The sequence below is a fragment of the Astyanax mexicanus genome, chromosome 1 (assembly GCF_023375975.1).
Source record: "Astyanax mexicanus isolate ESR-SI-001 chromosome 1, AstMex3_surface, whole genome shotgun sequence".
In the NCBI taxonomy this organism is placed as follows: Eukaryota; Metazoa; Chordata; class Actinopteri; order Characiformes; family Acestrorhamphidae; genus Astyanax; species Astyanax mexicanus.
In genome coordinates, this window is record NC_064408.1 from 13,716,701 (window position 1) to 13,740,829 (window position 24,129).

Sequence of the window (24,129 nt, forward strand, 5' to 3'; positions counted from 1 at the left end):
CTGACGGCGGGAGCGTCATAGCTGCTGACCAATCGGAGCAGAGGATTTGGAACGGCCTGTGTGGGGAGGCGGGGCTTGTCTGAAAACGGGTGTAAAATAAAAATAACGCGCTGCTGTGGGCTGCTGGCTGCTTCAGTACTGAAACCCCAGCTGATGTAGTTTAATAACAACACGATGGATTTCAATGTCAAGAAACTGGCGTCCGATGCTGGCGTGTTCTTCACCCGTGCTGTTCAGGTAGGCGCTGAAAAAAACGCTTTATTTTAATTATAAATAATATAAATATTATCTGTGTCCAGCAGCAGCAACAGTATTAGTAGCAGTAGTGCTGTTGGTGGTGGTGGTGGTGGTCGTGCTGCAGCCTGAATGAACCACCAATATGTCCCCTCTTCTCCCTTTACCGCTGGGAATTTATCTACTGAGCCTTTATTAACCCTCCCCTGGACCCTGACCCTCTGTAACCTGGAGATACGGAGAGATATGGATGCTTGTGGAGCTTTTTATTCCTGTGTGTTTTTCCCCTTGTCACTGTAAGCCGATAACGACACAGGCTAAGTCTGTGTGCATTATTAATGGCTGTGGCTGAGAGGAGGAGGAGGAGGGAGAGGAGGGGGAGGAGGGGGTGGGGAGAATCCACAGGATGACACGAGGAGGACTCATCTCACCTTCTACTATCAGAATGTGGATCCACATTATTTATTACATAACTAGATCAAGGCAGAAGTGTGAATATTTATGCTGGACTTTAACTCACAGCTTGAAAAAAAAAACTATGACTGCAGTTGTCATTGACACAGGCCTTGTTTTTGTCAGTATAGATTAATTAAATAAACTAATTTGCTGAAAAAATGGATTAAAGGAAAAATCCAGTGTGTAATAGACTTTGGGTTTATGTTATCACTGTCCAATGAAAAACAAGCATCTCCATTTTTGCCAATCTTTAGTTTACTACAAAATTTGAACACACAAATTTTCCCTTACACTGTCAAAATTTCCTAATGAATAGACCAATAGAAATGTTCCAAAATAAATAAAATAAAAAATAAATCATTTTTTACAATAACTTCCATTGAAAGTCAAGAAGGTTTTATCTCTCTCTTGTAAAGTTGTCTTTTGGAGATCATTGGACAGCAACAATATAGTGAAACATTATAATGAGTCCGAACTTTTGTTGAATAGTCCACTTCCATTGACCCCCAGCATTCCCAAATACAGTGCTTTTAGCCGATGCTCCCAACAGGCTTACAATACTAATGATAGTGTTGCCCATGCAAAGAAATGATCTATTTTAGATAACTGTTGGGTTTGTCACTATTAAACACAAGGTGCTCAAATTTATTTAATGTCTTATTATAAAAAGTTAAATATTTGTATTACCAATATTTGTAACCCCAATGAATTATACACTTTCTATGTGGTTTAAATAATAAATGTAGTACAATATAGTTTAATTTACAAATGTACTTTTGACATCCATCAACATCTGTTTGTCTATCTATATCTGTAATGTCAGTCCTCTATGATAAGTTTAGGTCTAAAATATCAGCCTTGTTCATTCGAATTCGTCTTTACTTTCTCTTTAAATTCTCTCTTTTTGCTTTCTGACTTTCATTCTCTCTTCTTTCCACTGTCCCATTTTATGTTCTCTATTGCCTCTTCTTTCTGAGTCTCTTTCTAACTTTCATTCTCTCTTTTTTCTATCTTTGTCTCTTTATTATTATTTTTTCTTCTCAGTCTCTTCCTACTCTCTGATTTCCTTCTTTTTCTTGCATTTTCTCTCACCCTTCTCTTGCTCTGCTCTATTTCTCAAGTTTGCTGTATTGACTGGAACCATCATTTTCAAAATATAAAATTTATTATAGAAAATAATGCAAATAAAAAAATATTTATTAAGCACATACTAAAATAAAATGCCTTTTATTAAATATAAGCTTATAATAATATGGGGGCAACGTCATTAATTTGACTAATTGAATTAGTATTTGAATGCAGTTTTTTTTAAGATGGGATAATGGAGATTGTACTGAGGGAACCCTATCAGTAGCTAGGCTGGTGTTTCTGTCAGAGACCTGTAAATAACTATTTTTTGTGGCAGTGATTTACATATTTACAAACTGAAATATTAGGAGGATATTTTTCTATTTTTTCTATTTTCTTATGCAAATAAATGTAAAATAAATTTAGTTTGTATATTTGATAGCTGTTAATGGTGCTGTTTGTTACTGTATAATCACAATCACTTATATATTCCATCTCTTTATTTTTCTATTTTCATCTCTGTCTCTCTCTCTCTCTATCTGTCTCTCTCTGTCTCTCTCTGTCTCTCTCTCTGTCTGTCTCTCTGTCTGTCTCTCTGTCTGTCTCTCTGTCTGTCTGTCTCTCTGTCTCTGTCTCTCTCTCTCTCTCTCTCTCTCTGTCTGTCTCTTTCATCTCTCTCTCTCTCTCGCTCTGTCTGTCTGTGTGATTGGGTCAGTGTGTGAGGGGTTTAAAGGAAGCTCTCTCATGGACTGTAGAGAGATTTGTGTGGTCCAGACTAAATCATGTGATGTGATGTTAAATGGCCTGGGGGAAGGTGTCTGTAACGACTGTGTGTGTCTGTGTGTGTGTGTGTGTGTGTGGAGAGTGAGAGATAGTAGTGATGTCCCGGAGGATGTGTTATCTGTCTGTTTTTAACTGCAGTATCCTGCTGCTGCTGCTGCTGCTGCTGCGTCAGCAGGGGTCTTCCCCTCTCTGAGAGAATCAGCAGCAGTGGATTTCCAGCTGCTCCAGCTCAGAACAGAGACTCGTCACATGGGTTTCTTATTTTCCTGCTATACATCAACATCAACCTCCTGATACACTAAACGTCCAAATGTTTGTTGACAATAGAAATGGGAGATATGGCCCTAAAATAATATCACAATATTTCATGGTATTTTTGCAATATGACAAAACACTGAATTAACACTGAAAAAATATTTTAAGAATACACTACTGCAACAAAATGAAAATTACATTTTATTATTGCATATGATATAATATGGCACACCCCGAACTGAGATAAAAAAAAAAAAATCTGATAAAAAGAGTTTTATCAGAAGTCAGTGATCCAGAACATCATGATACTAATAATGCACTACATATATCTCCAAATATTCAGGATTAAAGTAAAATAAATGATACTGGACAGATATAATCTGTCTCTAGTAGATATATAATGAGAATTTGTCTTTTGCTAAAAACAGCAAAAAGTAGTACCCTGATGTGATAATTAAGGGTGAGTGATATGCCATGATATTTCATATTTTCATTTTAAATAATGTTGGCGATATTATTGCATACGATATGATATGGCACACCCCTAGTTGACACCTATTCCAGTGAATGCATTTTACTACTTTAGGTTGTATTTGTGTGTGTATTTTTCTTTAAACTAGTAAATGATCTCCTCCAAAAATACTCATAAATGGTTTCTCCAGTCTCGTCCTGTGTGCAATGCTATTTTTACTGGCTCTGGGATGGAGTACCATGTTAATCTGGAGCCCAGGCTGACACAGATGTGTAATTGCACATATGCAGCTTGTCAAGTCCCTGTAGAAAACTACTGCCAATTAGGGGTGTGCTATATCTGATTGTATGCAGTAATGTCAAAATTTTTACACACAATAAAAATATCGTCATAGTCTTTTTTGCATTTGTTTTGCTGTTTACTGTATTTAATTTTAATTATTTGTTTCCAGTTTATATGCTTGCACTAAATATGCTGCACTTTAGATTAGTGGTAGATTTTTGTTGTTACATTATTGTCGTAATGCTGTTAAACCATTATTTATTTTTAAAGGTCCAATTTTCTTGTTCTTTGTGAAATACAATAGGTCTCTCTGATTTGTATATGCATGCTGCACATAAAACTGTTTTTCAACCTCCATTATCTGCAGTAGCAAAGAAAAGAAAAGTCTCAGAAAAATGAGCCGATCAGGAAAAACTGTGTCTACATCAGCTCATGAGTTCATGGCATCGCCCACCTGGTTTCTGACCACCCACAGACAGGACTAAAGCTGGGCTGCAGCAGAGCCGACACTGTTAGCTAAAGCTCTGTTTACACAAGCTAGTTAACATTAGCTATCTTGTGAAAGCAACTGTAGGTTTAAATCGGATCTCCGGTTGATTTCGCGTTTTACAGAGACGTTCTCTGCTGCAGTGCTGTTAGCCAGTCAGAGGCAATATGTTTCTGTGTTTCTACAGAGACCAGTAATTCAGTAAAATAAAGCAGGGCTATACAGAAACACTGGAGCACATTGTTTCACAAAAAACGGCTCACATGGCATTCATTCATACTAGAGACCACAAATAGACATGAACTAAAAGGAATGAAAAACGATGGAATGAGACATTTAAACAAAAAAGAAACTGGCAATAGTACAGGACACTCTGGAGCAGAAGAACAGGTACCTTTTGGCTCCGAAACAATATTAATATTTTGCCTCATTCCTATTATAGCACACCTGAAGCATGTGTTCTTCACTTCATATAGCAGCCATACCCGTTCTTCACCACACTGTTGGCTCTTTGTCCGAAGCTCTCCCACTGTTAGGTGCCCGTGGGTGAGTGCAGCAGGTATTAGGTGCTCGGAGCTTGTCTGTCACTGATCTAACAGATGGCAGATGGCTGGCTGCTCTCCTGCTGATGTCTGATTGTTTTCTTAGCCAGTCAACTTTACACAGTGATGAGCAACATTTCCTCTCAGCTGATAACACCCCCTCTCAGAACATACAGATCATAAACAAAGCTTTTGTTTATTATAGTTCCTTCTGAAATTTTAATTAATAGCTCAATGTAATGCCTTGACATTCTGCCTTGTTTATTCATTTGTAAGTTTGATTTAAACTTAAATATATTTATTTACTTTATAGAACATTAATCACCTATAAAACAACAGCCACTCCACATCTCATTCCAGAAGTATTGAATGGAGCTTTATCATTCAAGAGAACACAGTTCCACTTCTCAACACATGAATACCGAGGGGCTTTATACCCCTCTAGCTCACACTTGGCATTAGACATCATAGTGCCAATAATTCAAGCAGTTTTTTCTGCTTTAAAGAGTCATATTTTATAAGAAATACTAAAGGGACTAGACACGCTATGTGTGCGATTGCACATCTGTTTTAACAATATGAGCAACTTAAAGTATGCGTTAACAGAAATGCTTTAATTTGTAGGGTTGTCCACAAACAGAGTGGTTGGGGCTAAACTGCTGGAATCTGAATAGTTGGAGATATGGAGATTGGTTTTTGTGAAATTGCAAAAACAGACTGTCTGTACTTAGGGGTTAACAATCTGTTTTAAAAGTTTTGCAGAACATTTAATTATGCTCATATCAGTGTTCTCAAGTCTCACACTTTGAGCGTGTGACACACGCACCTCAGCGAGTTCACACGCTCACACGCAACACATGGTATTTCTCACGCTTGCCAATCCATCGGCTGTATATTATAATGTACTCTTGTTGAGCCAATCAGAATATAGATCACTCTGTTGTTAGGCAGACCTAGTCAAAGAGGGAGTTTCAGACAGAGTGTCAGGCGCGAGGAACTGTCCCTGGGTACAACTGAAGAACAACTGCGCGCACCCACCACCACCCCCCACAAAGACAACCAAAGTCATTTTTTCTTTCAGTATAAATCAGTTATTCTTTATAAATCAGTTTATTTTTAGGATAGCTTATTTGCATAAAAGAATCTAAAATATACTTTATTTAGACTTCTAATACGTCATCCATAAAGGCATTTAAATTAAACAAATAACTGATTTTTCACAAAAGGAAAAAATGGCTGATATTTGGTTATTCCTTGAAAGGCCTCAGACAAACAATGGCTGTGAATCATTTATTAATCCTCCTTATTTCTGCAACAGTGCACAGCTGGATTATTGAATAGATTGATATATTTAGAAACATCTCATCTACGCTTTTACACATCATTATGATCATTATTGAGCATCATATCTGCTCTGTATCTTCAGCGTGCTCCTTCTGTTTACACATAATTCTGATATTTCCATCCTTCTGAAGAAAGTAATTAGTATAATCAGTAGGTTTGTCAGATTATCGCTCTCTCTGCACAGCTTCCTTCATTTTCTCTCTGTCTCACTGTCCTTTCTTCACCTCACTGCTGTCCGTAGGCCTTATACTCTCTGTTTCTGTGCTGTGTCACATAGTCAGCACTGCACTTACACTCCTCTACATGTGGAGAAGAAGGTGGCTGAATTCTGAAAGCAGTGATTTGTGGGAGTGAGTCATGTTTAGGAGAGTGCCACTGCTACCATCTGTGGTTGGCAGGAGTTTTTTTGTAGACTGCAGTAATTCTGTATAAAAATGAAACCACATTTTGTTACTGATATTCCAATTTTTACATTTTTCTTCTGCAGTATATTTTTCAATATTAACAAAATTAAGTATTTGTCACTAAATTTTAACAGGATTCACATGCACTTATACTTATAATGCACCTTGTATGTTAGTGTTGTTACTGAAGCATTGTGACACAATGCATCACGATGGAAAAATCAGTGAAAGAGACGATTCCACATTCTGTTACTATGAAATCTCCTGCATTTGCATTGTTTGAACACCAGAGGCCACTGGCTGGAGAGCCAGTGGGCGTAAGCAAAAGGTGAAGAAGATGTCAATCATTTTAGACTGAGGCCAAAAACACAACCACTTTTTGATGTCAGTTAGTTTTTTTTAAGCCAATCAACAGCCAGAGTTGGATGTCCATCATTTTTGGTTGCAGCCTCCAAACAGGGTTTGTTATCGATTTGTCATTGCTCTTCTTCTCTAATTCACATCTGTATAAAATATTGTAAATTGAATCGAATCTTGTACAGAGTGTATTGTAACACACCTACTGTATATCCAATATTATACACAAAAATAACCTAAAATAACTAAAATAATCAACATTAGATATAATCTGCCTAGATTCCATGTAAAAAGGGAAGTGTGAATTTTTATTTTGTATCAAGTAATGATTTAATGTAATGAACATTTTTGGCTGAAAAATTAAACACTTGGATAAAAACTGCACACATTTTTGTTCATTTTTAATAGCTTAAATGCAATTTTTGTCAGCGATTACAAAACAACAATTTACAAATATTTGTTGCACAACCCTAACTAAACCAACAAAGCACAATATATAAACCTTGGCAGTGCTGTCCTAATCATGAATTTACCTCAGCAGTGCTATTCTAATCATCAACATATTTTAAAGAAAATGTGCTTAGGAAGTCCAGTATTAGTCATAAATGTACCTCAACAGTGCTACTCTAGTCACATGTGGGTGAAATTTACAGACAGCTCTTACCCTCGATTTTTAGAGAAAACACTGCAATATGCAATAAGTGAGTCATTGTTTGATATAAACTGATGATCTCATCACTCATTCAGCTGAACAATGAAAGTGTGAATCATTTCTGTTGCCTAATATTTAGCTATTCCCTTGCAGCAACATTTGATACTGGCATTCAATTTGATATTGCACAAATAAGACATTTCATATTGTGCACATGCACTTATAGATGATGATAGAACTTTATTAATCCCAGAGGGAAAGTCAGTTATTACAGCAGCACAGTTACAATAAGAGCAAAGAACAATAATAAAAAAATAAAAATAATAATGATGATGAAACTATATTCTGCAGTTCTATGCTGCATTAAAGGTTATATGAGTTGCATTTTCACATCTGCTGCTAATTTACAACTTACTTATCCAATAAAATTAAATGTGTCTAATTTTGCTGTTTGATTTTATTTTCTTTTTCTATTAAAGAAGCACAATGCTGTACTGTATCAGCAGAATTACAGCAATGCATCTTCAACTTTCGAGTCTTTTTTGTTTGTTGAGGATGTTGTGTCCTTAAGACTGTTCTGTAAAGAAACTCATTTCTTCTTTTCTCTAGTTCACAGAGGAGAAGCTGGGCCAGGCAGAGAAGACTGAGCTGGATGCTCATCTGGAGAACCTGATCGCCCGAGGAGACTGCACCAAGAACTGGACAGAGAAGATCTTCAGACAGACTGAAGTGCTGCTGCAGCCCAACCCCAGTAAGATTAACTCTTTACTCTTAACTGCTGTATAGAAACATTTATTTCACAGTGATGGGGGGGCAGGACAGAGCAGGTGTAGTAGATGAATACACATGTGAGTAGATACTCTTTATGCATACTGATACTTTCAATTAGAGATGGCATTATATCAACTTTTCAGTGCACATATTAATACCAGTGTTGAAACTTTGAATGTTGGCAGTTCAGTTATAATTAGCTCTTTTTACATTTGACTAGAAATCCAAAATCTAGTTTACTTGCATTTAAAAAAAACGCACACAAACAATTGTGACCTATATTAAAATAAAAAATAGGAAATATTTAACAGATCCTTGGTCTGACATAAATTTAGAAAATGTATTTGGTTTTGTTTGTTTTGTCACCAAATTTAACAGTTTTTTTTCCCATAGATTGATGTTTATCTATACTTGCATAGTGTACATTTAATGTTTTTCAGATTTTTTTTTTTTTATTAATTAAACAAAAGCTATTTTTTATTGAAATATTTTACTTTACTTTGTCTTCTGTCATATTTCTATATGATATCTAACAGAATAAATAGATTCGATTTTGTCGTTTCCTGACAAAAATGGACTAATATCCATTTTCTACAGTGAATTAATAAAATAAAATCTTTTTACATTAACTTTCATTAAAATGTCAGAAGATTTTTGCATGACAGCACTGGTATGATGTTTATTTTCTACTAAAGCCCCTCCCAGCTGCTTGTTTTATAATACTTACTTAATACTTGTGTTTTAAGTCTTAAGTCAGGTTTATACTAATACTAATACTTTTACTAGGTTTTAAGTTTTAGAATTAAGTACACACTTTTACACACTTTTACAAAAACTAGACACATGAACAACTGAGATAACAACATTAATATATTAATACACCTTCAAAATTATCTATGTTTAAATGTATGTGTATTCCTACTAACCTGATGAGCTGTCCAGTGTCTGTGAGTGATGTTGACCCCTGTCCTTTAAATGTTGTTTTTTAATATGATGTGTAATGTTGTTGAGTCTAGTCTTATAATGTTGGTACTGCCGTAAGCACTGGAGCTGTGTGCTGCTGTAGCTGCTGTATAGAACTGATACAGAGGTTTGTATTAAGTTCAGATCGATCTACACAAACAGAGACACCACTGCATTGTAATGTGATGAATAAAACAGTGAGCAGGAAACCTAATACCTGCTGACCATCTTAAACGTGTACAGTGGATCTGCAGCTTTCAGCTCTCTCCCTCTGACTTCTTTCAGGAGTTTTGGGCTTTTAGATAAAAGATATTTAAACATGAATAAGCTAGGGATGCACTGAAATATTTTAGTTTGTTCAAAACTGCGTTCTAAGCTTTTTTTTCACAGGTTTTTATTCAATAGGCCCCTTTTTTTAACTGTTTTTTGTCTTTATTTTTAAAGAACAAGGAGTTACAAAGCAACAATTCAATTTTTTTATCACACAGTTCATTTATCAGTGCTGTTGTAATCATGAATTTACTTCAGCATGTTCTAGACACCCATTTACCTAGCTATATACCTCTGCTATATAACCTAGCTATAGCTATATATGCCATGCAATTTTAATCATAAATGTATCTATCTAAGTAATGCTATTCTAGTCATAAATTGCTTCAGTACTGCAATTTGAATCATTTTACCTCAGTAAAGTTTTTTTTTTTTAATCTAATTTTCTCCCCATTTACAAGGCCAATTACCCAACCCACTCATTAGGACTCCACCTATCACTAGTAGTGCCCTAACACCAGGAAGGTGAAGACTGGCACATGCCTCCTCCGATACATGTGACTTATGCAGCATTGATAAGTAGCATCACAGCACGCTCAGAGGAAAGCGCAGCGACTCGGTTCAGATACATCAGCTCACAGATGCAGCCTTGTGCTGAGTGACATCACCTTTTGGAGTGATGTGGAGAGAGAGTCTACCCATCCAGAGAGAGCAAGGCTAATTGTGCTCTCTCAGGGCTCCGGCAGCTGATGGCAAGCTGCATAACTGCGATTTGAACCAGCTATCTCCTGCTCATAGTGGCAGCACTAGCACTAGTAGTCCAATTCTAATCATAAATTTGCTTAAGCAGTGTAATTTTAGTCATATATTACCTCAGCAGTGCTACTCAATGTACACGGAGAATGGAAGCCAGTCTTTTGGTAATTAAACGACGAATGCTAAGGCTAACTTGTCTCAGCTAATGTTACTATTCTAGCCCTGTACAGCTTGGATCTTTCAACAGGGAAGCAGGCAGTTCGGGACAGAGTACTAAACTGACACAGAGTGGGATAAATGATGCTTAAAGCCGGACCTTTTTATTTTATTTTGTTTTATTTTATTTAGGTAAGTGTAGAGTAAAAAATGAACTTAAACCTGTTGTATGTTGGCTGCACTCTCTCACTGTTCTGATATGCAGCAGGGACTGGTGGAATATAAGGAGGGAATCTGGTCTTATATTTTAGTCAAAAGATCCAAAAGTTAGAGAAAACAATTAAGAATGACTTAAAATAGATACAAAAATGAGTCATTGTTCGTAGTTTGATATTTTCACTTATTTAGCTGTTTTTGCCATTTTCAGCTGAATATTTTTGGTTGTAAAAAATTTCAGTGCATCCCTAAAATGAACATTACAACTTTACCACTTTCTAGTAGATTAAATATATATATATATATATATATATATATATATATATATATATATATATATATATATATATATATATATATATATATATATTGCCCTGCATATTCCTATAACCTTCATAAAGTATCAAGAGCCATATCAGCTTGTTGTCATTGGCCAACCAATTAATCCAAGGTCATTAGCAGCAGCTTGAAGAGAGTGAGCACTTTGAGAAAATGGGTTTACGAACCATAGCTGGAAGTTATTTACCTGCTTGCTATAGACATTCAGTGAGTGACTGAATTGTGTGGCAGTAACTAAGAGGCTCTAATCTGTGACTTTCTGACCCTCCTCATGCTCCAGTTGACCACACTGGTAAGTCTGTCTGCATTTACAGTCCCCTGCTCATTAGCTCACACCCTTAACCCATTCCTTTAAAACCCCATTCAGCTTACTGAATCCAGAAGCTAAAGGAAGCTCAGTACAGCTTTGAGCAGTTTTATTATTAAATAATGAATGGCTTTTTGAGGATAATGGGCATATTGATAAAAACTGTCATGTTCATAATGTTCAGTGGTATCTCTGCAGACAATAGTCTATGTACAATATATAAGAAGTGTGGGAGACAGGAATAGGAGAGAAGAGAGAAAGGTAACTAGATTAAACGAAATAATGTTAATACAGAATTTACTGCTGTAAAAACATTTGAAATATAATGTAAAGCCTGTCATATTCTTGCGTTTCACATTACATCATATTATATTTTTTCCACCATTCTAAGGACTGAATCAGGAAATGGCTGGCTGTCCAGCTAGTTATCACGAACACAACCTGTGTACAGTTCTGTTGTAGTTTTGTTGATTTGTGTTGCCTAGTCTGTAAGCTCATATTGTAAAATACACCAGAGAAAAAAATGAATTATCACAAGAAACACATGGAAACATTAAAAACTAGGGGTGTGTGAATGCACAGAGCAGAGGAGTAGCACACTTGGCTAAGCTAAGCTAAACTAAACTAAACTCAGCTAAGATGGCTTAGATGTGGATAGCGCTACGCAAATCTGATTCTTTTTTCTTTTTTCATATCAACAAACACAAGATATCCATGAACACAGATTTTATTTAACCTTTAAGGTATCAGTGTTTTCTTCTAAAGTGAGATTTAACCAGATTTTAGCCAGAAATTTGGTCCATTAAATAAACTCTTGAGTAAGTCTTGAAAGTGGAATTAACACAGAGAAAGGCAGCCAGTCTTTTGGTAAAGTAAGTGATGCTTATGCTGCCTTCAAGTCGTGTCGGAAATATCGTATTTACGAGATGAGAACACTGGAACGCCTCCACAAACTCGTATTTACGTGTGGGGAAACTCAGATTTTGTCAGTAACAAGAGGTCATGGCAGCTGCCAGTATGAATCCTGCTCCTAAAGTAAATGGTAAAAAAAAAAAGGTTTTCTTCATAACAAGCATTAAAAAATGCTACTGGTATTTTTTGGTAGCTAGCTAAATTTTCTGTTCCACCTTAAATAATGCAAGAGACAGCAGAGGTAGCGTGAATTAAGATGGAACAGAAAAATGATTAATTTTAGCTTCACATCACAGAGAAATTAAGGGAATTGACTATAATAATTAGTTGCTAGATTGCTGAACTTTAGCATTGCACTGCAATCACATCAGCAAAACAGGGTTGCCAACAGGTTCTACAAGGGTGGGTCTAGTTTTTAGAGGTAGGATTTCACTCAAGAATAAGGGGTAGGGGTACAATTATGAATGGGATTGGGCCCACTGTAAGTTATCTCAGCTAATGTTACTATCCTAGTCCTGTACAGCTCATATATACATCTTTTAGCTGGAAAAGAAGTAAACTAATATAATATGTTTATCTGGAGGTGGGAGCTGTGCTGTGGGTCTAACATTTTTACCATTGTAAAAAAAAATACACAAAAAATAAACAATGGGAACTTTTTAAAATGAGGAAAGTATTGCAGTGATGCCAGTTCCTCTGGACGTCATAGAAAATCTGTGATTTCGCTTTATGAATGTGGCCCGCTATCTTTAAACTTGACGCTAACAGTTATCAAATATGATTCATCTACTTCCTGGAGTGTTCTTTTGTTAAGAGCCGGGTTTTTCAGCTGTATAAATATCTTGATAACCTTCTTGCAGCTGGAGGGGTTATCGAAACCACAGATTGTGTCTTTCCCCTCATAATTCGAGTGGAAAGGAGGAACACACGTATATCCATGTTTTTTCTTCCATCATAAATCCATAATGAATCCACAAGGGGCTTTCCATTTTATGGTCTTTGATTGTAGTGTTAGTGTTTAGCTAAAGGGCTATTAATATACCTGTTTGAGATTTGATGTGTTGGAGGGAATTTACCTTTTATGCTACTGGAGTTCGCAGATTGTAGATCAGCTTTAGAAAGAAGCCGATAAGACCATCACTAATGGAATAGTTAAATAGAGCTGGCCCAAACTGCATGTTTCTTTAATGAATACCCAAATATAAGAGTGGGTGATATGAACAAAAATATTATATTGAGATATTTGAAGACAACGATTTTTAAAATATTTTTGCTGCCCTTTATCTTATTAAGCAGCAATTAATTACACTCTCTATAGTGAAATGATCGGTTACTCAGTGTTTAATTAAGCTCTGATGAAATTCATTAGGGGTGTAAGAAAATATTGATATTGTATCTTGATTTTTTGTTTTGCGAAACTGTGTAGTTTTTCAGAGGTTCATTTAGTATTGTGTTCAAAACCCTCCCACTAGAGGGCAGTGTTGTACTCTGACGTTAGATCCCACTGTTATAATTGCATTAAAAAAAAACAATTGGGTGGGACAATATTGTGATACAGACCTGGGAAATATAGTGATATTTTAATGTTTTCATAAAATAGTGATCATTTAGGGTGAAAGAAAATATTGATACTGTATCTTTATATTTCATTTTGCAATACCGTATAGAGTTTCAATAACACAGTATTGCTTTTTAATTAATAGTTTATATGTAAAAGTTTGTGTCGGACAGTGGTTCATTTAGTGTTGTGTTTAAAACCCTCCCACTAGAGGAGTTGTTGTACCCTGTCGTTAGACCCCTCCGTTATAATTGCATAAAAAGTAAACTTTTTTTTTTACTCATGTTTAATAAATATAAATGTGTGTTTTTGTATACTATAGTTTTTTGTATACTCTCTTGAGTAGGAGTGGGACAATATATCAATATTGTAATATAGACCTGCACAATGTAGTGACATTGATAAAACTTCTTATTGTATTGACAATATGCTTTTTAAAAGAATATCAAGGATACCAACAGTGCCTAAAGAACACGGACCTACTGACCATTTCATTACTGAGAGTGTAAAAATCCTGTCAAATTAAATAAAGTGCCACAAAATATAATAAAAATCACTGTGATTATATTGAATTGTTTAGATTGTATCATATTGATATACAGCTCTGGAAAAAAATGAGACCACTTAAAAATGATAAGTTTCTTTGATTTTACTAAATTGAAAGAGGAAAATTGAGGAAGATGGATGATCTCAAGCCATCAAACCAAGCTGAACTAATTAAATTGTTGCACCAGGAGTAAAGGCATAAAGTTATCCAAAAGCAGTGTGTAAGACTGATGGAGGAGAACATGCCAAGATGCATGAAAACTGTGATAAAAAACCAGGGTTATTCCACCAAATATTGATTTCTGAACTTTTAAAACTTTAGGAATATGAACTTGTTTTCTTTGCATTATTTAAGGTTTGAAAGCTCTGCATCTTTTTTATTTGTTATTTCAGCCATTTCTCATTTTCTGCAAATAAATGCTCTAAATGACAATATTTTATTTGGAATTTGGAAGAAATGTTGTCCGTAGACTATAGAATAAAACAATGTTCATTTTACTTAAACATAGACCTATAAGTAGCAAAATCAGACAAAAACTAATTCAGAAAATTAAGTGGTCTCTTAATTTTTTACAGAGCTGTATTATTGAAACACAGGCACTCTAAATTCCCTAAAACTCGCCCTCCAGTTTTTACTCACTAAAGTCACTGCTTCATTACTCCACTTTGTGGCGCTGTAATCAAATGAACAGGGTGAACCTGCAGAACAGAATATTGGTTAAACCAATTTTGTGAAACTGACACCAATTAATTCATAGTTACTGGTATTTAATTGTTTAGGAGTATTTTATCCTCTTCAGTAACACAGATGATGTGAAGTATCATAGAGATATTGAGTATCACAGTATCACAGCATTGTGATATTACTCATGATAATTAATAAACAGGGATATGTTGGTGTCATCAAATATATTAAAACATACATTAAAACTCCACCTACAGACTGGTCATCAGACTCATCCATGGGTCTGTTGTTGGGGTTCTGCTCAAGAGGGGCCTTTTCTAAATATCTGTGTAGTTTGTGTTGATTTTGTGTGGCCAAACTGTTGGCATATGCTTTTGTTCTGTGTGTGTGTGTGTGTGTTTCTGTTTTTGAGTTGTCAGTGTCCTCCTCTGCTCTCTACTAATCACAGTCAGTGACTATATAAAGCTTACAGACTGTCCTTCTAAAACAGGCAAATCGATTTAAGATGAGAAACAGGAGAACCTCATCCTTCCTTCAAAAGCCACTGCAATTACTTAAATACAGCTCTGGAAAAAAATAAGAGAGCACTTAAAATAATGAGTTTCTTTGATTTTACCAAATTGAAAACCTGTAGAATATAATCAAGAGAAAGATGGATGATCACAAGCCATCAAACCAAGCTGAACTGTTGATTTTTTTTTGCAGCAGGAGTGGCATAAAGTTATCCAAAAGCAGTGTGTAAGACTGGTGGAGGAGAACATGTCAAACTGCATGAAAACTGTGATTAAAAACCAGAGTTATTTCACCAAATATTGATTTCTAAACTCTTAAAACTTCATGAATATGAACTTGTTTTCTTTGCATTACTTGAGGTCTGAAAGCTATGCATCGTTTCAGACATTTTCTGCAAATAAATGCTTTAAATGACAATACTTTTATTTGGAATTTGGGAGAAATGTTGTCTGTAGTTTATAGAATCAAACAACAATGTTCATTTTATTTAAACAAATACCTATAAATAGCAAAATCAGAGAAACTAAACTGATTCGGAAACTAAAGTGGTCTCTTAATTTTTTCCAGAGCTGTATTTACTGCACACAGTCTTATGCAGGCATGCCACACAACATCTTGGGGGAAATTGCTTTTATATATATTAACTTTTTCTTTATTTTCTTAAAGTCTCTATTTGACAAACATTAATAAAATGTAAAGAAAAGTAATTTAAAAGCATTTTGACAGAATATAGAAAAGAATATATAAGTCCAGTAAGATCCAGTGTCTTAATATCACTTGATATCTGTGCTTTCAGGCAAATTTTAACAAAGTTTGCATATGATTTTCAGTTTTATTTCTCACTAGTTTTTAATTCTTGTTAGTTTAATAAAAAGCGTAAATTTTAAGTGGACAGTTTTAAACACATTAAAAAACTATAGAAAGACAGATGAGGTGAACATCTTTAAGCCGTTTGTTTGCCCTTCTAATCTGAGGTTCCACTTAGGTGCCCGCATTGAAGAGTTCTTCTATGAGAAATTGGACAAAAAGGCTCCAACCAGAACCACCAATGGGGAGCTGTTGGGACAGTATATGCAGGACGCTGCCAAGGATTTTGGACCAGGAACTCCTTATGGTGAGTACAGAATTACAAAAATTGACTCGCAAATGTGTGTCCTTTGGTAATCCACAGTTTTAAACCAGTAAATAATAAATGTTAAAATGTCCTTTCTAATTCTTTATTCACCAGTTACATTTTCCATTATGGTTAATCATCACCTTTGAAGCATCGCCATCGGATTGCATGTCAATAATCCCCGATACCAGCGTGTAAAATTGAACTTAAACCTGCCGTTTGACGGCTCTATTCCTCACTCCCTGCCTTATTATGACATTTAGAGGAAACAATGCAACGTGACTTAAAATAAACTAATCATTATTCCCTGATAAACTGATACAGTAACATTAGAAGTTCAATAGAGACCATATTGTCTCAAAATCACTTTAGTTTTTTACTTTAAAATGATTTGAACACTAAAAAAATGCCAGACAGGTATAAAAGTACCCTAAAATGTATAAAACACCAATGCCGGCATTTATAATGTGGGTGTTTTGGTGTATATCAGTGTTATGGCGTGTTCTACAGTTGACAGTTCACTTCTTTTGCAGCAATTTTTATCATCAAATCCTGTTTTCTGAAAGGATTCCCGTGTAAAACACATCAATTTGTACTACAACTTAATAATACAGAAAAATAAAAGGCATATATTTTTTTAAATTGAACCTGACACAATATTTATGGGCATCGCATCAAGAAACTAAATTAATTAAGATTATTATAAGCTTGTAGGAGTTCAGTCAGGTGCAGGAGTTCACTCAGTGGTCAGCAGTAGGGGGCGCTCTTGGATTTCCAACAATAAGTTTACTTTCCCGAAATAATGACCTGCTCTGGTGTAATCTTCTCTTCATAACTCTCTCTCTCTCTCTCTCTGATGCCACAGTATTACTGGGGTTTATGTAATTATTGTTATTGTGTAATATTTTTTGCACAGTGTCTGTTTTTAGTTATTAGTTAATAATATAAGTTAACGATAGTAATTAAAATAAATATATAGTGATAGAAATAACTCACAAATAGTAATAGTAATAATTAGTGATAATGTACAGTCACAGTAATACGATTAACTGCTAGTATTAATACATACTCAGTGACAGTAACAATAACAGTGATAGTAATATTAATAACATACAGCGACAGTAAATATAACATTGTTTGTAATGTTAATATACAGTGACACTAATGACAACAGTGACCGTAATGACAACAGTGACCGTAATGACAACAGTGACAGTAATGATAACAGTGACAGTAATGACAACAGTAACAGTAATGATAACAGTGACAGTAATGATAACAGTGATAGTAATGATAACAGTGACAGTAATGACAACAGTAACAGTAATGATAACAGTGACAGTAATGATAACAGTGATAGTGATTATAATATACAGTGACAGTAATGACACCAGTCATAGTAACGATAATATACAGTGACAGTAATAATTACAGTTCTAGTAATAGTAATATACAGGGACAGTAATGATAACAGTGATAGTGATGATAATATACAGTGACAGTAATGATAACAGTGATAGTGATGATAATATACAGTGACAGTAATGATAACAGTGATAGTGATGATAATATACAGTGACAGTAATAATAACAGTGATAGTAATAGTAATATACAGGGACAGTAATGATAACAGTGACAGTAATGATAACAGTCATAGAAATTTAACAATGACAGTAATGATAACAGTGATTGTAATGAAAACAGTGTTTGTAATGATAATTTACAGTGACAGTAATGATAACACTGATAGTAATGATGTAATAATAATATACAGTGACAGTAATAATAACATTGATAGTAATGATAATATATAGTGACAGTTATAATTACAGTAATAGTAATGATAACATACAGTGATAGTAATAATTAAAGTGATAGTGATGATAATATACAGTGATAGTAATGATAAGACTGATAGTATTGATGTGATAATAATATACAGTGACTAATAATAACAGTGATAGTGATGATAATATACAGTGATAGTTATGATAACAGTGACAGTAATGATAACAGTGATTGTAATGATAACAGTGATTGTTATGATAACAGTGATTGTAATGATAACACTGATAGTAATGATGTAATAATAATATACAGTGACAGTAATGATAATATACAGTGATAGTAATGGTAATAATCAGTCAGTATTAGCAACAATTGTTTGTGTGGGCTGTGTGTGTCTGTGTGTGTGTGTGTGTGGGGGGGGTGTTTGTGTGTGTGTGTATGTGTGTTATTGTGTGTGTGGTGTTTGTGTGTGGTGGTTGTGTGTGTGTTTGTGTGTGTGTGTGTGTTATTGTGTGTGTGTGTTATTGTGTGGGGTGTGTGTGTGTGTGTGTGTGTGTTATTGTGTGGGGTGTGTTATTGTGTGTGTGTGTTATTGTGTGTGTGTGTGTTTGTGTGTTATTGTGTGTGTGTGTGTGTGTGTTATTGTATGGGGTGTGTATGTGTGTGTGTGTTATTGTGTGTGTGTGTGTATGTATGTGTGTGTTATTGTGTGTGTGTGTGTTATTGTGTGTGTGGTGTTTGTGTGTGGTGTTTGTGTGTGTTATTGTGTGTGTGTTATTGTATGGGGTGTGTGTGTGTGTGTGTATGTATGTGTGTGTATGTATGTGTGTGTATGTATGTGTGTGTTATTGTGTGTGTGTGTTATTGTGTGTGTGGTGTTTGTGTGTGGTGTTTATGTGTGTGTTTGTGTGTGTGTTTGTGTGTGTGTTTGTGTGTGGTATTGTGTGTGGTATTGTGTGTGGTATTGTGTGTGTTATTGTGTGTGTGTGTGTGTTATTGTGTGTGTGTGTGTGTTATTGTGTGTGTGTGTGGTGGGGGTGTGTGTGTTTGTGTGGGGTGTGTTATTGTGTGTGTGGTGTTTGTGTGTGGTGTTATTGTGTGTGTTATTGTGTGTGTGTGTTATTGTGTGTGTGTGTGGTGGGGGTGTGTGTGTTTGTGTGGGGTGTGTTATTGTGTGTGTGGTGTTTGTGTGTGGTGTTTGTGTGTGTGTTTGTGTGTGTGTTATTGTGTGTGGTATTGTGTGTGGTATTGTGTGTGTTATTGTGTGTGTGTGTGTGTGTGTGTGTTATTGTGTGGGTGTGTGTGGTGGGGGTGTGTGTGTTTGTGTGGGGTGTGTGTGTTATTGTGTGTGTGTGTGTGTGGGTTGACCTCTTTCAGCAGGTGTGTGTGTTTGTGTGTGTGTTTGTGTGTGTGTTTGTGTGTGGTATTGTGTGTGGTATTGTGTGTGGTATTGTGTGTGTTATTGTGTGTGTGTGTGTGTTATTGTGTGTGTGTGTGGTGGGGGTGTGTGTGTTTGTGTGGGGTGTGTTATTGTGTGTGTGGTGTTTGTGTGTGGTGTTTGTGTGTGTGTTATTGTGTGTGTTATTGTGTGTGTGTGTTATTGTGTGTGTGTGTGGTGGGGGTGTGTGTGTTTGTGTGGGGTGTGTTATTGTGTGTGTGGTGTTTGTGTGTGGTGTTTGTGTGTGTGTTTGTGTGTGTGTTATTGTGTGTGGTATTGTGTGTGGTATTGTGTGTGTTATTGTGTGTGTGTGTGTGTGTGTGTTATTGTGTGGGTGTGTGTGGTGGGGGTGTGTGTGTTTGTGTGGGGTGTGTGTGTTATTGTGTGTGTGTGTGTGTGGGTTGACCTCTTTCAGCAGGTGTGAGTTATTGTGGTGCAGGGCTGATTTATATGTAGTTTATATGTCAGGCTTGTTTTGGCTGTGCTGCAGTGCAGGATAAACAGTTTATTACTCCACAGGACGTTTGCCTCAGTATCACAGACGCTGCAGCTTGTGTTGTTGTGTATGGAGTTATGTAAATGGTGTATTTATGGGAATGTAGGAGTAAAATGAGACTTGTCTGACATTTCCCTCGACTGTGTTGTCGGGGTTAAATACAATAATTAAAGGCCTGGTAAAGTGCCCTCCTACACAGTGGCCAACTGACTTAAGGAATTGTCCATGACACACACATTGTGGTCTGTTTATTAGATAGCATGAAAGATTTCTCCTGGAAGCTCCTCAGCCAGCATGTTCACTTCCGTCAGCAGCTCACCTGATTTACCACATTTACCAGTAATTTACCAAACCAGGTGTTGATTAATATGATGAGAACTAGAAATAACTCTATTAAACTCAGATGAGGAGGAGAGATTAGGAGATGTTTTAAGGAAACAGGGCTGTAAAAGCTCTGCTTTTTGTAAAATTGCTGTTTGTATTTATTGTAATGCTGTAATGTGTTTTACTGAGCTAATAAACACTTACTGCACAGATAAGAAGCTTTTTCTTTACTTAAAATTCCAACAGGTGTCTAAAACATTTGCACAATACTATTTTTTGTTCTATGACTTTTAAACTGTAAGTCCTATATTTATAATTTATCAAATTCCCTTTTTTTACATTGTTAATTACACTTTGTAGGTATCACTCCAAATACCATAACTTATCATCAAATAAAGTCAGATTTTCCAAATTAAATTATCAGTTAGTCCAAATTTATCTGAGTTCAATACAAATGATGAATATTGTTGTTTCTGTTTGTATACAGAAGTATAAGAACTGTGTTTTCAAGTCGAAGTCAAGAGGCTTTTGGGTTTTAAACCCTAAGACAGATGGGGAGTTTAGGCTGTATGTTTGCAGTGTTAATTTCCTTTGTTTTGTATAAAACTGCATTCAGGTTTTATTTATAATGATCAGTGATGATAATAATTAGGAACCAAATATTTGTCAGCTCAAATGATTGAGGCAAAAATGGCAAAGAAAGCACTAAGTCAGAATTACATTGATATAGAACAACAAATCATTTCAGTTAAACAGTTTAATCTGATCTCCAACGCAATAATTAAAGTAGAGTTCATACGGTCATGAAAAACCTGAAGAAGTCATGGAATTTAAAAAAAATAGCAAAAATACCCAGAAGGTTTTGGAAAAGTCATGGAAATTTGGTCTACAAATCTTTGTTTCCATTCATCGATGGAGAAACCGATTTTGAGCTAACAAAATACGTCAGCACAGAGTTAATTTAGTATTTTAAGCCTACACAGTGGAGCTCTCAGGATCTGACACACATTTTATTATATATTTTATTATATATTTTATCAGATTTATTTTAGACCTGCTGTAATCAATTTTAATTATAGATTTAGCTGATTTTTTATTATTTTTTTGTCCATGTCTGCATTGATGTCTTGAAGGCATGGAAAAGTCATGAAAAATCATGGAAACGTATTGGGTAAAATGTGTATGAAATCTGTTAAAGGCTCTCCTGCACAGTGGGCAACTTACTAGAAGTGCATGGTTTCTTTTGACATTAAAAGTCTGGGCCAAAGCAAGTCCAAAACAGGCTTTGTGTGGTTCATACATTGTATATATTAGCAAACGCTCTAAGTGCTCTTCTGCTCCCCTGCCAAAATCTGACTTCCTGCCAGAATCCAGGTCCCTTCCAGTGCAAACACGTCACGCAGCAGAGCGACTGTAACATTACCCTGGGATCCCTTTTATTCCAGTTTGTAAATAAGGGTTAATCTACAGTTACAGTAGATACAGGAATCACCAGCATAATCTCTTGCGTCACGTGCCCACGAACAGGAGTCAGATTTACACGCATGTTTGATGGATGATGAAGAAAGCCTGGCTTACAGTAATCAGTCCTAAAACCTAAACCATCTACAACTTTAAATCAGAAAAGGTTGAGACAATATTGAAAACATGAATAAAATAGTCAGTGTATTTAATTAGAGACATTATGAGCCTATTACACTTCATGTTTTATCTGCTTTACCTGCAACACATTCCAAAAAATGTTGGGACAGTAAAGCATTTCACACTTTGTAATATTGAAGTGTTTTTAAGGTAGGACAACACAATATATTTGCATAAGAAATAGCCACATTGCAGGGCATGCAATAAAATGTGATATGTCAAATTATTTTAAACAACTTATCTGCTGCTCAGTACAAAAGGAATATTTATTTGTATTTGTTTAGATTTCCCATAATTTACTTACCAGAGTAGCATGAACATTGTTGTTTTATTCTATAAACTACAGACAACCTTTCTCCCAAATTCCAAATAAAAATATTGCAATTTAGAGCATTTATTTGCAGAAAATGAAAAATGTCTGAAAAAAACAAAAAAGATGCAGAGCTTTCAGACCTCAAATAATGCAAAGAAAACAAGTTCATATTCATAAAATTTTAAGAGTTCAGAAAACAATATTTGGTGAAATAACCCTGTTGTTACACCATCACAGTTTTCATGCATCTTTGCATATTTTCCTCCACCAGTCTTACACACTGTTTTTGGATAACTTTAATTTAAGCAGTTCAGCTTGGTTTGATGGTTGTGATCATCCATCTTTCTCTTGATTTATATTCCAGAGGTTTTCAATTTGGTAAAATCAAAGACACTCATTATTTTTAAGCGATCTCTTATTTTTTATATATATATATATATTTACACTGTGTGAAAAGTACAGTCTTTAGTGTGTGTGTAATTTACAATGGGGTGCAGTTGACAATGGTAGTGCAATAGACAGTGAACACCAGTTGATGTGCATAAAGTGAGGATAACTGATGTCAGCCATACAGAAAGTGCAAATACAGTTATATAATAATTTAAATTTAGCAGTGCAAAAGATAAGTAAACAGTAGATGAATGAACTAGTGAATGAAGAACTACTAGTGCAATGTATGAGAATTATTTAGTGTTTTACCTCATTACTTTTTTCACTCTTTATTTTTAAGCGATCTCTTATTTTTTATATATATATATATATTTACACTGTGTGATGGTCCATCCCAGATTCCTCACAGCCCTGTGAAGTCGATGCCACTTCTGGACATGGTTAATAATATAAGGCTTCAGGGTTTCACAGTAAAGTTTTAAGTGGTGTTTGTAAAGGTAACTCTGTATTGTAGTGCTTAAAACCAGTTTGCTGAACTCATCACTTATATACTATGAATAGTCACTTTCCATGATTTCCTCAGCCTCAGGCTGCGTTCGACTGGAGGTGGACGTGACGTTCTTATATCAGCCACTTCATCATTTTCCATATATAAACAGACAGAACATGACAGCAGGACTGACATACTAACCTCAGTCCTCCCACGTACACACAAGTGTTCCCTTCAGGAATTTTCTATCTTAGATAGGATCATCATTTACAGTTACAGGGAAAAGTAAACGGAACCTTTAGAATTACTTGAATGTCTGTGTTGATTTCCAAATTAAAATGTGATTTGATCATTTGTGAAGTCACAGTTATAGACAGAGGCGTCAAGCAATGACGTACAGATACTTTATTATTTTACTTAAGTTGAAATGTTGGTTATCTATACTTTACTGTAGTATTTTTTTTTTTAGGTGACTTTGTACTTCTACTTCTTACATTTTTACACAATTATCTAAAATTTCTACTTCTTACATTTTAAAAATATCCTTTTTACTCCTATTTCATTTTAGCCTGTTTTCATTCTGGCTTCTCATCATTCAATAAAACCCCTATCCAGATAAATCTCTCCATCCAGAGTGATAGAGTGAATCTGATTGTGGTTGGATGAAGAGAAGTAAAAACATATACCATTCTTATATCATTCATATACCGTCCTTTATGTAATTTTAAAACCAGAACTTTTACACTTTTACTTGAGTAAAAAGCTTCCACAGAAGTATTTAAAATCCTAGTATCTATACTTCCACT

General features: G+C 35.2%; 1 protein-coding gene across 6 annotated transcripts in view; it reads left to right on the forward strand.

Annotated features, from left to right (window-relative positions):
- The first annotated feature begins 79 nt into the window (after positions 1-79).
- sh3glb2b (SH3-domain GRB2-like endophilin B2b) overlaps positions 80-24,129 on the forward strand; it is a 93,946-nt gene continuing 69,896 nt past the window's right edge. For 3 of the 6 annotated variants that reach the window (XM_049468546.1, XM_049468619.1, XM_049468647.1), the window contains exons 1-3: positions 81-237; positions 7,946-8,087; positions 16,314-16,442. In XM_049468546.1, coding sequence (XP_049324503.1) covers positions 175-237; positions 7,946-8,087; positions 16,314-16,442 — 334 coding nt within the window. In that variant the 5' untranslated portion in view covers positions 81-174. Of the gene's footprint in view, positions 238-7,945; positions 8,088-16,313; positions 16,443-24,129 lie in introns of all 6 variants that reach the window. The other 3 variants (XM_049468588.1, XM_049468682.1, XM_049468563.1) reach the window with 2 other exon arrangements.